The sequence below is a fragment of the Juglans regia genome, chromosome 7, assembly GCF_001411555.2.
Source record: "Juglans regia cultivar Chandler chromosome 7, Walnut 2.0, whole genome shotgun sequence".
Taxonomy (NCBI): domain Eukaryota; kingdom Viridiplantae; phylum Streptophyta; class Magnoliopsida; order Fagales; family Juglandaceae; genus Juglans; species Juglans regia.
In genome coordinates, this window is record NC_049907.1 from 10,286,005 (window position 1) to 10,302,064 (window position 16,060).

General features: G+C 35.1%; 1 protein-coding gene across 1 annotated transcript; it reads right to left on the bottom strand.

The window, feature by feature from the left end:
* Positions 1 to 3,687: 3,687 nt before the first annotated feature.
* LOC108996453 (chitinase domain-containing protein 1) lies at positions 3,688 to 15,136 on the bottom strand. Its single transcript, XM_018972359.2, has 8 exons — positions 14,728 to 15,136; positions 14,280 to 14,353; positions 13,825 to 13,905; positions 13,561 to 13,645; positions 13,104 to 13,201; positions 6,014 to 6,101; positions 4,920 to 5,271; positions 3,688 to 4,047 (listed from the first exon to the last, which is right to left on the bottom strand). The coding sequence occupies exons 1-8, from the start codon at positions 14,995 to 14,997 to the stop codon at positions 3,794 to 3,796; spliced, it is 1,302 nt and encodes a 433-aa protein (XP_018827904.1). The 5' UTR covers positions 14,998 to 15,136; the 3' UTR covers positions 3,688 to 3,793.
* Between the last annotated feature and the right edge of the window lie 924 nt (positions 15,137 to 16,060).

A 16,060-nucleotide genomic window follows, 5' to 3' on the forward strand; every position in this document is an offset into this window, starting at 1 on the left:
TTCATATTTGAGGATCCATTTCATATTCAAAAACACTTTGGCATAACATAACTGAACATATTCATCTTATCATATCATATCATATACCATGTGGTGAACTTCCCCTTTTTCAATCTCGGAGCCCCGAGTGTGCACACAGGAAAGAACACGTAAAAAGACCACTTTGTTTCCAAAGTGGGTGCACTCATATCATATCATGGTGGTACCAACCATATCACGTGAACAGTATCATCATATCAGAACCATATTCAGAACAGATAAGTATGCCAAAGTTTTATCATATCCATATCATATCAAAACACGTGCGAAACATATTCATATCATTTCTATTTGATCAAAAACAGATCCATATCATTTCATATCACATGCATAAAAATGTCAATGATATCATATTCGCTCTTTTGTATATTTCAGAAACATGTCAAATATTGCTCATGTCTACACATTTCATGTCAAAAACATTTCTTTTCTCTTTCATATGTATCTCATGAGGGAATGCAAAACATATACTGAGGTTGTTTTTCACTTTTTCTTTTTAAAACAACATGCACATTTTTACAAACCAACCTCAGTTCATTTCTTTTTATGCCAATCTAGCATAGGAACCCCGCTTACCTGGACGACTTAACTTTTCCAAAAATTTCTTCAAAAATGTCGAGTCGACTATAAATCGTCACCTATAAAAATAATCACGTAATTTCTGTAAGTTTCCAATAGATCACATATGTCGATATTTAAGCCTAAGCTTCTTAAATAACCTATTTTAAATTTCTCAAAACTTAAAACCTTCATAATCCCAAAATATATCATTACTTCATAAAATCACCAATATCCACCACAACCCACGTCATACCCAAAACACCAATATTTAAACCCGAACAGCCAACAAATCTCATAGTCTAAACCAATCATACTAACAACTCCATCACCCAATCCAATCAAACCAACCCAAACAACTCCAATCATCAATCCATCCGACCCCCGAACTCCTCGGACTCAGTCCGGCATGTCAAACAAATACAGTGTAATATGTTAGTGTAAAAATACATTTAAATTACGAAAGTTCTTTGGAGAAATACTTACATTGCTATATAATAATTTCCGAAGGATCAAGAAACTGCAAGAAGTGGCGGCTCAGCAACGTAACAGTGTAAAATACACTCTGGCCGTGAGTCTCAAAAACCCACTTTTCAACGGAGACAAACCAAGACCCAAAATTGATAGGGTAGGGCCTAGAGAGGTCGGTGAAGCCAATGGTGGTGGTGGTTTGCCGTGGGTGGCGGCGCAAGGGGTGTTTTAGGCCAAAAATGCACAAATCGAAATGGACTTGGTGGGGCTTCACCGGTGACGGATCGGAGCCGGGGTTGGATCCATTGGGTAGCTGGGAGGTTGGGGATGAAGTGGTGAAGAGATGGTGGCCGGTGGTGGCGCGACGGCGGCGCGCGAGCACAAAGAACGCCGCGGCTTTGTGGGGTGCGTGCGGGCTACCGGCGGCGAGGTAGGGGCTGGGATTTGGGGGGTGAGGTCGCCGGCCGGTGGGGGAGCTAGTCGGCTGGGCGGTGTCGCGCACGGCGGCGCGACGGCAGCGGGCTGGGTGAGGAACGGCTGCACGGCGAGAGAGAGAGAGAGAGAGAGAAGAACTCGCGCGCGGGGAGGAAGACCAGGAGGAGAAAAAGAAAAGAAAAGAAAAAGAAAAGAAGAAAAGAAAAATAGAGGGAAAAGAAATGAGGTCCAAACCTCACATCTTGGGTCATAAAAATGATTCAACGGAAACGATTTTAAAACTGCAAGTGAAATAAAATAATTCAAACACAGTGATTAAATTGAAAATAAATAATTAAACCCAACAATAAGTTAATTTAATTCGAGAAGAAATTTAAACACATAACAATAATTAATTTAAAGAAAGCACTTCAAAAAAAAATAATTTTCGTAAACTAAAAATCATAAAAATAGTCTAATTAAAAATCCAATAATTTTAAAACAAGAGAATAAATTCTGAATCAATAAAAATAATTCATTTATTAAAATACACTAAAATACGGGGTGTTACAGAGATAGTGGTGGGGTTGAAGGAAAATGGACTTGAGAGAGGTTTGATTGAGAATCCATTCATGCATGAAACTGAGATGCCATTGTCATTGTGGTTCTGTCCAGATTTTTAGAGTTTTATTTTTGTCAAATTTATGTACACCTATTTATATTGCTTCTAGTTTGTACAGGTTGTAACAAATGCTCATTTCCCATATGGCGTGCAACAACATCAAATACTAGTTTCTGATTCAGCCAATAGAGTTATCTTGTGATTGTTGGAAGAAGAGCTAAATGATAGAAAAATTTCTGATTTTTTGCAAATAATTTGTTGTGTATTAGAGTTTGATTAAAACAATGTATGTGTTTTGTAATATTCTTAGCAAATTAGTTCAAACAATGTAATATGTAGTTGATTGCATCTTGTATGTTACATGCATTTTACTTGATGAATATTGATTTATTTATTTTTTACATGCATTTAGTTAAAAAGTTAATTAATTGTTTATAGGCTTATGTTGTATTAAGAAGAAAGACTAAAATAGATTTATATTGGTTTTCTATTGAGAATATGATTTGAAATTCTAAATGAAGACAAAATATTTGAAGTACAATTAATAATAATAACAAGAATAATTAAAAAAAAAAACCTTGTACAACCAGGAACCCGAATTTCCGAATTTCAAAAAATCCGGATCTACCCGTGTCCCGGCCTTGGTTTGACCCGGATCAACTCGGCCTGGGTTTGAAACCCGGGTCCAGGTCTGGGTATACCCGGATTGGAACCCAGATGAACACCCTTAGTCAAAAAGAATGTTCGGTGGCCATTCCTAAGGAATAGAGGAACCCCTCTTCTATTTCAGGGCCTTGAGTTTAGAGCTTTGTGCCGGTCATCTGCACTTGAGAAAGTGAATGTAGGCGTGCATGTTGTTTTCGTTCAAGGTGAAGCCGAGGGAGAAATTCCATGCATGTTTAAGGTTGCCTCGGTCCACTGCCTTGGGTTAAATTAGTTGAGATGATTTTTCCCGGTGGTAGGTCTTGTACTCTTTGTGCGAACTGGGGGTTTGGTTACAACTGGATTAGCTGTTCCATCCCTCCAAAGGATTTATTTAGCTTTGAGATAAGTGAATCGATATCTAATACGTTTTCTTAATTCATGAGCGAGGAGAAACTCTGTGCTAGTCGGGAGAGTAATAGCGAGGCTTGGATTTAGAGTTTAGAGCAGGAAATAGAAAAAAAGCATCTTTAGGGAAGGGGTAGCACACTTGGAGGCTTGTGCTTGGCAGTTGAGGAATGACACATCTTCAATGTCCCAACATTTGGGTGCTTGTCCAAAGAATTGTCATAGCAAGAGGTCAAGGGATAGGTTTCGGCAAACCTGCAAAACTGTTTGTATTCGAAAAATGTTTCATTTTATCTCATCTCATCATTACGATTTTTTCAAATTTTTATACAAAATATAATAAACAATTCAATTTTTTTAAATCTCAAAATAATAATAATATTAAAAAAAAATATTCTAAAAAAATATTTTAACAATATTTTTTTCAACTTTCAACTTTCATCTTTCATCTAAAACTATCTTATCTCATCTCTTAATCCAAACCAACTCTAGATGACTGTCTTTGCAATAAGATCAAATATCAACCAAACAGATTTTAGAAGAACTCTTTGAATTAATTTTACCATGACAACTTTTAGAATTCAAATTACCAGAAGGGTCTCCACTTTACACTTATAGAGGAGTACAAATGGCAACTGTCTACAGAAGGTCATAAAAGTAATCCAGACCTTGACCAATCTCCCAGACTGAGATGCCACATCCCCATGCACGAGCTTCTTTGAGCCGCATGGAAATTGACAGCAATGACGGATAAAAAACTGCATGCTTGATGTTGTTATCATCGGAGTAAAAGAACAAATGCTCCGCACTGTTCTTTTCCCACTGCAAAACAGGCTTGTGCTTTTCCAATAATGAAAGGTAATCCCTTCCAATTATAGCTCCACCACCCATACCTGCAGTTTTGAATCACATATCAAAACATGGAGGGTCCTTTAATTTTGCAAAAGGAAAAGCTAATTAGATAATTCATCTAAAAACAAGCCTGATGTAACAGTATCAGGTTCCAGACCTCCATTTTGGAGGCTGGGGGTTCTGTCATTCAGGAGGCTACAGGCCTTTTGACCACTTATCCATAACTTGAATATGAAGATAGCAAGCGCTTAAAGTTAACTTATCTGTTGGAGATAATAATAAAATCAAGATAATATCAAATCACAAATTTGATGTTCATATTATCAAAATATTTATCTCATCAAGATATTTGATTTTCAAGATATTTACCTCATCTTATATCTATGATTTTACTATAAATAGGAATCTATGCTTATATTCAATTCATTGAGAATAATAAAGATCTAGCCCTCAAAGTTTCTCCCACTCATTCTCCGCCTCTTTTCCATCTCAGTTTCTATTATATTCTAAATTCTGTAATTACCAAATTCATAATGAAGAGGTCAATGCCAACACTTGAGCACTTTACATAGATTGTGCCGCAAACATTGTTATGATTCTTGTTTTCCTTATTATTTGAAACCCCCTCCAAATTTAGTATAAATTGCATAGGATAAGTGGGCACTCAACATTGGCAAATGACATAGAGAAGATATTATGCATAAATTAGTACAAGACCCTAATGGGAGTGCATGTGCATGCCTGATCTCTCAGAGATCATAGCTGGGACTAAAGTCATTTAAAACCACCACCTGTCAATATCTTACGAGTTCAATAGCAAATATATAGCTCCTCCAACACAATCACATAGAGAAATAGCACATTGAAGAGAAGTAATAAGAAAGAAAGGATAAAGGAAGAAAGAAAGAAATACCTCCTGCTACGACAAAATCATTTCCATAGAAATTGATGCCAAGAAATATTTTGTGAGCCAAGCTCTGAGCGCTATTGCCAGTGGTACCAAGGAGCAGCTGCAGGGTGAAACGAATCCACTTTAGAGGTGCATTTGGACCTGGATTTTGAGGACTTGAGAAGTCATAGGTCATTAGTGAGAACCCATCCACAGCATTGCTCAAGCTCTGAAGATCTTCTAGTCCAAAATCATGCTTTTGGAGCTTCTCTGAATGTGGCGGACCTATAACGTAAACCAACTGCAACCGTTTGTCATTCTTTGCTGAACTCTCAGAATGCAGTGCATGTCCAAGCTGTTTTATAAATTGCAGTGCCTAGAAAAAATTAAATAACAAGGATTCCTCAGTAAAGCAAAAAGATTAAATCAATAATCTCCCAGAAAAAATTACCATTTGACAAAAACTGGGAGAGTTAATTTGAGGATATATGCATGTTCATAGATATCTACGAAGCAAACAAATTGACATTAAAAAAGAGCTCATGACAAGCTATCCTTCTTTCATTGAGTTATGCTATATACTAAACCCTTATCTTACTCTCATCTCATTGTGCTAATGTGACACTGTCCATCATAAACAACTGTTGGATAAGCTCTTAAATTTCAACCAAAAAAAAAAAAAAAAAGTGTTGCTCGTGCAATCAATGACAAATTCCTTAACTTTAGTTAGCCATCTTTGAAAGTTATACGCAAGCCTGGTTCTCCGGGCACCTCGGTAGAACGTGGATTGATCATGACGAGAAAATTTTATTAATGAATAGATAGGTACTGCTGTTGAGTACACAGGATGTATACATCATAGACACCCAATAAGAAAGTGAAAAGAGAGCTAAAAATTCCTGAGAACTGGATATTAAGCAACCAGAATGAGCACATTAATTTGTTATCAGAAATGTATAGTGGAACACAACAATTTAAAAAAAGAAAAGAAAAAAGATTAAACTTGAGATAATTGAGAAGTATGAGTCCTTAAACCATTCTATCATACCTAAAACTTAAGAAACTACAGACCATGAAGGATAATAGTATTCAACAAAAAGAAAAGGTTTGATATTTACCAAATTCCGCATGGTTGGATCATGTAAAATACCATAAGCTGCCCACCTTGACCAAGATTCTAGCACAATACCATCATATCCCATATCCCTGAAAGATGGTACACAAAAACATAAATTAAATTATTTACTTTAATTTTTTTTATTGTTTTTTACTCATTTATTAGTGAGTAAAAAGGTTTTATCCAAGTACACAAGGCATATACAAATAGATAACCTTATTTAGAAAGAGCAAAAAATTAATGAAGTCTTGAAAGCTAAAGCTGGAAGGGGATCTGTACTGACATCAAATGATAAAGTGTTCTAAATAAGAAATTCTTTAGTTCCTCATCTTCTCATGATCATCAAAGCTTTGATCATGTCTCTCCCTCAATATGCACCACATTAGACATATTGGGATCATTTTTTATAACATTGGTATCATTTTCCAGAAAGCTTCACTATGTTGACTCTCAAACCGGCCTTTCAGGCACAAGAATATAGGTCCACCACCCGTTTGGGCATTCCCCAATTCAAAGTAAGAAGGCTATAAGCATTAACACCAATTAATCACTATAACCTGTCGCCTCCTTAAAGTATCCAATGTAAAAATTTTCCCTAATGCTGCCAAACAAACAAAGAATTCCGCTCTCAAGGGAGCTTTACTCCAAATATTCTTTCATAGGGAAAACAGAACTTTCATGGGGAGTTGGCACACGATAAAACAATTTCCTTCAAAAACCCTTCCGCAAGGGAATGCAACACAATGGATCTTCTCTGATCCCAAGCTAACAGATTACAATCGGGCATATAATGATATGAAGAGATCCAGCTCTTAGTCATCTACAGCTCTAACAAATTCTACTTCCTATTAATTAGAGTTGTCCAAAAACTGCAAATTATCTGCCCCAGGAAGGATGCTTGATCCGTGCGATATATTTTTTTTTTATCACTAAATAAGAATTTTATTGATAAGAGGCATACCCAAGTACATGGGACATACACAAGAGCCACACCTAGGCATGACTGTCTAAAGATACAAGAAAATCATGTACGCTCATGCCATTAAAGTAAATTACAATCGAACAATGGAATAAAGTGAGAAGAAAAAAACTTTTAAGCCCGTCCATTGTCCGTTCACGATCCTCAAAACTCCGACCATTCCTCTCCATCCATATGCACCACCATAGGTAGGTCGGTATCATCTTCCACATAGCTGCAATTTGAGAGTTACCCCAGATGCCTCACCAACTGACCAAAAAGTCAACAACCCTTCTTGGCATTACCCAAATAAGTCCCACTCTCACAAAGATATCATTCTATAAACTCATGGCTACATCACAATGCAATAATAGGTGATCCACAGACTCACATTTTTTCCTACACATGTAACACCAATCCAATACAATGAGTCGGTGTTTCCTTAGATTATCTAAAGTGAGAATCTTCCCCAACAAAGCTGTCCATACAAAAAAAAAAAAACCTTTTAGGGGGCTGCCTTAGTCTTCCATATGTTCTTCCAACTAGAACTAATTCTTTTTTTTTTTTTTGATAAGTAAAACCGAGCAACTAATTCTAACTTGGTAAGATTCACTTTCAAGCCCGATGCTAGAAATCCCTCTTCCGCGAGACCTGCGATAATTTTACTAAAAGCTTTCATTATGAAAACAAATAGTAATGGAGACAAGGGATCACCTAGCCTCAAACCCCTCAAACTTCCGAAGAAACCCATTGGGGTACCGTTTACCAAAATAGAAAAACGCATAGTGGAGATGCAAAATTTAATCCAAGAACACCATCTCGCTCCAAGACCACACTAGGGGTGGGCTCTGATTCCAACTCCAAGAGAGAACTAACTCCAGTTCCGCTCCGCTGGATTGGTATTGGAGTTGGAGTCGGAGTCAGAATCGGAGTTCCATTCGAAGTTGGTGTTTTTATTTCCCATTTTCTTACCCACTCGCACTTTCCCAACATCCAAACAAACAATAAGGCCTGGTTTGGATAGAGAGATACTTTCATCTCATCCTGTCTCATCTCAATATCTAAACACCACAAATACAAACACTTTTTAATTTCAAATATTTAACTTTTTCATCTAATCATTATCTAATTATTACAACTTTCCCAAACTTTCAAATAAAATACAAAATAATTCAACTTTTTCAAATTTCAAAACAAAAATAATATTAAAAATTTATATTTTAACAATATTTTAACTTTATAATATTTTTATTCAATTTTCTCTCTCTTTTTTTCCAAAGCCCTAGGTCCCCATAAAACATTTTAACTCAAATCATTTCTAACTCATCTCATCTTAACTCAAATATCTCACTACTACTATTCACAAACAATCTCAACGCATCTCATCTGAACTCGCTATCCAAACCAAACCTAAGAATTTTTCTTACCCATTATTTGCACTTCCCAACATCCAAACAAAGATTAAAAAAGATCTATACTACTAAAAACAAGATTCAAAACTAGTAAACACAATTAGTGATAGAGAACAATGTTGGAGGGTCAATATTGGTTGTTGAAGACATCCTTTCCATGGGAGGTACAACACCGCGGTCCTAGCCACGGGGCCGGTATACATAAGACAATGGCAAAACAAGGTAGACTGAGGAGGTAGAGAAAGAACAAAGAATCAAAGATGCAGAGGACCGAGGACTGAGGAGGTAGAGAGACTGAGAGAGAAAACAACTGAGGAGAAACAGAAATGTGTAGGACTAGCAAAGAGATGAATATATAGGATTAGAAAAACGATGTCGTTTCAATATTTGTTTTATTATAAAAGAAAAAAGTAGTTGTAGGTGCGTGATTTGGTGTCTGCAGGGGCTCGAACCGTGTTCATTTGGTTTGCAAAACTCAGCGATGTCTATTAGGCTAATTAACTAGTTCTATCAATTATGTTACAATATCAAATCTATTAATTATACCTATCGGGATCGGAGTTGGTAGTCCAGAGTCTTGTTCAACTCTGAACTATGACTCCGAACTCCAAATTTTCTGACTCCGTTGGAATCGGAGTTGGAGCAGGTGTCGGCTGAAGTCGGAGTCCACACCTCTCAAGCATTTGTAACAAAAAATCTCAGTTTACACGATCATATGCCTTCTCCATGTCAAGTTTGCATAATAATCCTAGTTTACCCGACTAGATGCGACTCTCCAAACATTCATTGGCAAGAAACATTGAATCAAAAATTTGCCGATCTTGTATGAATGCATTTTGGGGCTTGGATATGATCTTCTCCAATACCGTACTCAATCTAGTAGCCAATACCTTTGAAAGGATTTTGTACATACCGCTCGCCAAGCTAATAGGATGAAAATCCTTAATCTCCACCACCCCTGGCTTCTTTGGAATAAGAGAATGAAGGTAGCATTTATAGACTTTTTTCAAACTTACCTTGTTCATGAAACTCATGGAAGAAGCTCATGATGTCATCTTTAACTACCTCCCATGTACACAAAAAAAATCTCAATTAAACAACGTAATAGGGCTTTACCAAATCAATCTTGCACAACACTCCTGATTCTCCAGATCTAATTCTGCTTTTCAGGAACTGATTGACAGTAAGGGTGGAATCTACAATTTGCTTGCTCCTAATAAAGGTATTTTGAGAGTTAGAGATAACCTTTTCCAGCATCATTTTCAGCTTGTTAGCCAAAACTTTGGCTATGATTTTGTAGATTGCACTTATAAGGCTACCAGGACAAAAGTATTTGATATCAAATGCTTCAACTTTCTTCTGTACGAGGAGGGCTAAATGTTACAATAAGGCTTTTAACAAATTTACCCTTAGCCTAGAAGTCGTGAAAGCTCTCAACTCATCTTTTATCAGATTACCACTTGATTGGAAAAATGCCATTATGTAAACATCTAGACCCGAGGCTTTATCTCTGTTGAATGTCTTCACCATACTCAAGCACCTCATCCACCTCAAACAGTCTTTCTAACTAATTTGCTTCCTTTGCTCCCAAAAAGGCAAAATGCAATCCATCCAACTTGGGTCTCCAATGCAATTGTTTTGTGTCAGCTCCTTATAAAATCGTAAAATATGATCACCTACTTTTTGCCCATTAGTAGATATTGTAGCATTAATTATTAAGGAATTAACTGGTACTTATCAAAAAAATTATTAAGGAATCAATAAAGTTGTTCCTTCTATGCAGTTCACCACCTGATAGAAAAATCCCGTGCACCTGTCACCTTCTCTCAACCACAATACCCTTAATTTTTGTCTTCGGCTAACTTCCTCCAGGATATAATTAAAAAAGCACATAATATGAAGAAATTTTACATGGAAAGGGCCTTTGATGTCACCAAAATAATAATCTTAATTCTTAACCAGTGCTGTTAAAAGCACTAGGCACACTTATGTGCATAAACCATCTAGAGCCTAGGTGCAAGCGCACGCCAGAGTGAAGTAAAGCGCAGGCTTTTTTAATAATGATAAAATACAATAAAAAGGGTTTTAAAAAGGCAACATAATATTATATTTAGCAATATTAACTCTTTTATCAGAGTATTCTGAAACATGATAGTTAAGTGATCAACTAACTATATAAAATTTCTCTTGTGGCTTACAAAATATCCAGAACCATGATGTTTGATAACCATAAGCAAAATAAAGTATATAGTTGAATAAAAATTCAAAATACTTCTAAAAGGCAATGCCCAAAACAGAACAACAAACGTTTGAGTATAGTAAAAAAAATACTCCCAATACAATGCAATCCTAGAACATATAATGATGCAGTTTATTTTATTAAACCATGTGTTATATATTTATTACTTTGGTGTCTGGCTAAAGAGTCACGTGCTTAAGGACTGAATAAAAAGGTCATTAAAATGCAGCAAAGCGCACTTTTTGCGCTTAAAGCTCACCACCACTTATTGCGCTTTTTGCACCTTTTCAAAACCGTTTTTATTGTATTTTATCATTATTAAAGAAGTGTGTGCTTTACTTCACTCTGGTGTGCGCTTGATCCTAGGCTCTAGGTGGCGTGCTTCGCTTTTAGTAAGCAAAGTGCTTAACCATTGGGGCTTTGCACTTTATGCTTAAGCACCCTTTTGACAACATTGTTCTTAACAGGCAAAAACATTTGTTTTGTCCCAATCTACAGACATGAAAGAAAGCAAAAGAAATAAACTCTCCAAAACAATGTTTTCCTGTTTTGTCAATTATCTCTCCACGTAAATAGGGTCTGATAAACATACTCTGTAAATGCCAAACTTAGGGCTTGTTTGGACACTTGATATTCGCTGATATTCTCAAAACTTCTCGTAGTTTCCTTCCCAAACAACACTAAAACATAAAACACTTTTCAATTTCAAATCTTCAACTTTTTCATTTAATTATTACCTAATCATTATCTAAATACAAAACCCAATGCAATTTTCTCAAACTTCCAAACAAAACACAAAAAATAATACGAATTTTTCAAATTTCAAAACAAAAATAATATTAAAAAATTATATTCAAATACCTTTTCAACTTTATAATATTTTTATTCAATTTTTTCTCTTCTTTCGCAAAATCCAATAAAACATCTTAACTCAAACAACTTTATTACTATTCACAAACCATTTCATTACTATTTATAGAATTCTGAGATATTCTAAGGGGTTGTTTGGATTCAAGAAGTCTCTCAACTCATCTCATCTAATCATTAGAACTTTCCAAAACTCCCACACAAAATCAATAAACAATTCAACATTTTAAAATCCTAGAACAAAAATAATAGTCTAATAATATTTTATTTAACTTTCATCTTATCTCATCTTAACTCACTATCCAAACCTATCCTAAGTATCCAAACGAGCCCTTAATTTTGAAAATTTTGCTTTATTACTTTCAATTGTGGCTATAACCATCTAGTATGTGGAGCTTACTTTGGTAAAGCTTGAATATCTTAATCCAAATTCAACACTCTCCCTCCCCTCCTCCCCCAACCCTTTTTCTCTCTTCTAACTTTCTATACACAAGTTCTTGAGATGTATTTGTTTTTTTTCCTGATGAGTAAAAATTTATTAATCCACATAATTAGGCATAGCCCCAAGTACACAGGGAGTATACAAGAGGAAACACCTAATTACAAGCTATGAATTGGAAAAAGCAACTTAGAAATCATGGAAACTAGTCCCATCCAATACAATAGCTTATGCACAAAGTAACATCATATGGGAAAAACTAGCTCTTGAGATGTATTTGTTAAATGCAGGTTTTATTGAATCAGGCCAAAAAAGGACAAAGAAAAACAAAAATGTAGATGGGATTGGGTTTAGCTGAATAGCTATGAACCCTACCCAATGCCATGTTACACAAATCTCATATTGTCTCATCTCATCTCAACATTCAAACATCACTCAAACACTAACACTTTTCAATTTCAAATTTTCAACTTTTTCATCGAATCATTACCTAATCAATACAAAATTCCCAAACTTCTAAACAAAATACAAAAAACAAAAAAATTATTTTTTCAAATAAAAAAAAAATATATCTATATATTAAAAAACTATATTATAACAATATTTTAACTTTATCATATTTTTATTCAACTTTTTCTCTCTCATTTCTCAAAACCCCATAAAACATCTTAACTCAAACCATTTCAATTTTATTCACAGATTTTTCATCTCATTTCAACACCCAACGAGGCCTTGGTATATGTGTTTGTAGCACAAAATTCTTCTCATCCTCCAGGAACCGAATATCCAATTCATATAGTGTAAAGGAATATCTACTTTTTTTTCTTGGCACCGAGTATCCAAAACAAAGTCCCAAGTAACCTCGGGGGTGCATAGGCTCTCTACAAGGAGTTTCTTGCAAGTGTAGCTCAAATAATTCAAGGGAAAATTCTATCAATCCAATGCCCCCTAGAAATTGTTTACACCCAATGCTTCGAACCATAGACTTAGAAAGAGCATACCACCAAGACCAAGGCTCTTACCACTTGAGCCAACCCCTAGTGGTTGCAAAGGAATATTTGATAAACAAAGAAAAAATCATACTTATGACAACCTAATGAGACCCTAAGAATGTTGTTTTTAAAAGCAGTGAATAAATCATAACTTTTAAAAGATGAGATAAGGTTCATAGCTTACTTGCACTCTGTTACCATAAGGTTGATAACTTTATTCCTTTGCTTTTTCTTTGTAAGGAACTCTGCAGGAAATGCTTCCAAAACCACTCTGGGCAGTACCTATGTATCCAAAGAATATTACCAATAAGATTAGATAATCTATCTAGGTTTCCAGAAGATTAGCACACTTCACTAAATTCAGTTATTATTGGTGGTCAGAACCACTTCAATAAATGAATTGCCTCACAACATAAAAATGGCAAGTTTAATCCACATCTGATGGGTGTTAACCCCCAACCTCATCCTCCACCATATTCATATAGTGGGAGGGGATGCCAAGAGCTCAGTCAAGGCATGCACAGACATTTCTATCTGGCATTAAATTATCACAGCTACTTAGGTGTCAATTGTCTGAAGGGGGAACAGACCAAAAAAGACTACAAAAAAAAAAAAAAAAAAAGACAACTTCTTTGACATACCAAAGCATCTCCAGACCTTCTAAGCTCCGAGATCCATCCTATATCAGCATTATGTCTCCCCTCAAGAATTAAACTGGTCCCTTGGCTGGAATTTTTTTAACAGACAATTCAATAAAAATGCAATAGAACGCACACCTTAAAACCTTTATTTACTCGCCCTCTTCTATTTTAGCCGACAGAGGGGATCTGAAAAAGATTGTCAATTGGATATGGCTCAATTACCCGCTTTCATCACTTTGTCAAAATTTACAATTAGGAGCTTACCTCTTTAGATCGTACCATACAGGTGATAAATGTGTAAACTTGGAATTAAACCTTTTTGCTAATTCATAGCCCTTAGAGTTCCTGCACCGTTCCAGAAGACGTAGTTTCAGTATCATATGAATCAGCATACCTAACTAAGACAACTACGATGTCCCCAATATATAAACCTCAACCTCTCTCTTTCTCTCTCTCTATCTCTCTCTCTCTCTCCCCCCCCTGTTCTCTCTCTCTCCCCCAATCCAAAGAATTGAAGCGTCCACAATCAAGCTCTACAACTTTCACTTTGATTACCAGGGGGCAGTAGTCAAATACGGCAAAGAAGACAGCGTACAATCACTGACAGTTTTGCTTCAATTAGAACTATTAATAGAATACTTGTAGCATTTCACCCATCAGTTTCGTCCCAAAATGATCCGAAAAATAAATGTGACAGAAAAAAGAGCTATAAGAAATACCATGGAGTAATGTAGGCCAGTGTAGGATTAGTAAAATGCCGGCGTGACGTATTTTCTGAGGCCTTAGAATTCTCCTGAATTTCTTATAACATCAGAAGGAAATAAGAAGGCAAAACAATAATAAATTTCTTGCTTTCACTACGACATTAAAGCAGAATACTATCCTCTTTTTGGTAGCTGAGAAAAACCAGGAAAAGAAGAAATCAAAGCCCAAAACACTCCGTTCAACAAGCCCTAAAAAAGACCTATCTTTCGTTTCCCAGATATCATACAGAACATAGACAGACAAAATAATGATAAGGCTTAACTGATGAAGAAAGACTTATTTTTTCAAAAAATACAGAGTAAACTAAAACTTGGGTTACTCTCATTTTCCTTTTCTGTCTCAGCAACCAAACAGATTAAAGCAGCTTCCGAAACATGCTAGTCTCTGGAGTACAGTACTTACAGTGAGGATCTCTTGGTAGTTGACGTCGGCTTTAACGAGGCCTCCTTGAAAAACGAACGAGTCCATAGGAATTGGAGGCGGAGAGTATATTATACGGTACACGAGGGCGGAAATAGCGGGAGATACGATGAAGAAGATGACGAAAATAATGATGAGCCTGCGATCCGATGAGGCTGAGTCGTCGAGTTGCTCTTGCTCTGTGGACGGTTCGACAATTTCCTTACTACGATTCGAACCGGGTGCGAGTCGGCGATCTCGTTTCTTCGCCATTTGCTGTCTCCGCCGAGGCACCGTCGAGACAGAAGATTTTAGCTTCTTCGGCTGCAATTCTAGCGTAACAAAGCGAAATGGCGGGCCTGTGGCTTGATTCGATTGAAACCGATTAACGCCTGGTTTGTTTCCTTCCAAACAATCTAATCTCGTGTCATTTCCATACGCGATCAATATATACCGCATTCTCATTTTATTTTAATTATATTAAATAATATATAACATATTTATTATTATTAAATAATAAAAAAATATATAATAAATAACTATTTAATAATAATAAATATATCACATCATATTTAATAGGATAAAACTGATATGGTAATATAATATATAAAATTTTCCTTTAAATATAAATATCTTTTAGTTTTTAATTTTCAACTTAATTAATCATTACTTAATTATTATAATTTTTCTAAATTTTTAAATAAAATATAAAAAAAATTCAATTTTTTTAAATTTCAAAATAAAAATTGTATAAAAAAATTATATTCTAAACTTTTTTAAATTTATAATTTTTTATTCAATTTTTTCTCTTTTCCCAAAACTCTATTAAAAGCTTAACTCAAACAATTTTACTACTATTTACAAATTATCTCATTCATATTAACATATTTCTCATCTCATCTCATATGTGTAACCAAATCAGATCTCGGTCTATTTATGACTTGTTTGGATGTTGAGATGGGATGAAATTTGTTAGTAATAGTAAAATAGTATGTGCATAGTAATAAAATAATATGAGTTAAAATGTTTTATACAATTTTGAGAAATGAGAGAAAAAAATATGAATAAAAAAATTATAAAATTAAAATATTGCTAAAATATAATTTTTGTTTTGAGATTTGACAAAGTTGAATTATTTGTTATATTTTATTTGAAAGTTTGAAAATTTTATAATTATTAGTTAATTATTAGATGAAAAAGTTAAAAATTTAAAAATTTGAAATTAACTGTTTGTATTTTAGTGATTTTTGAATGTTAAGATGAGATAAAATGTGTTTAGACTTATCTCAACATCCAAACGAGGCCTACATGTTTGGCATTGCAACATATTTGAAGT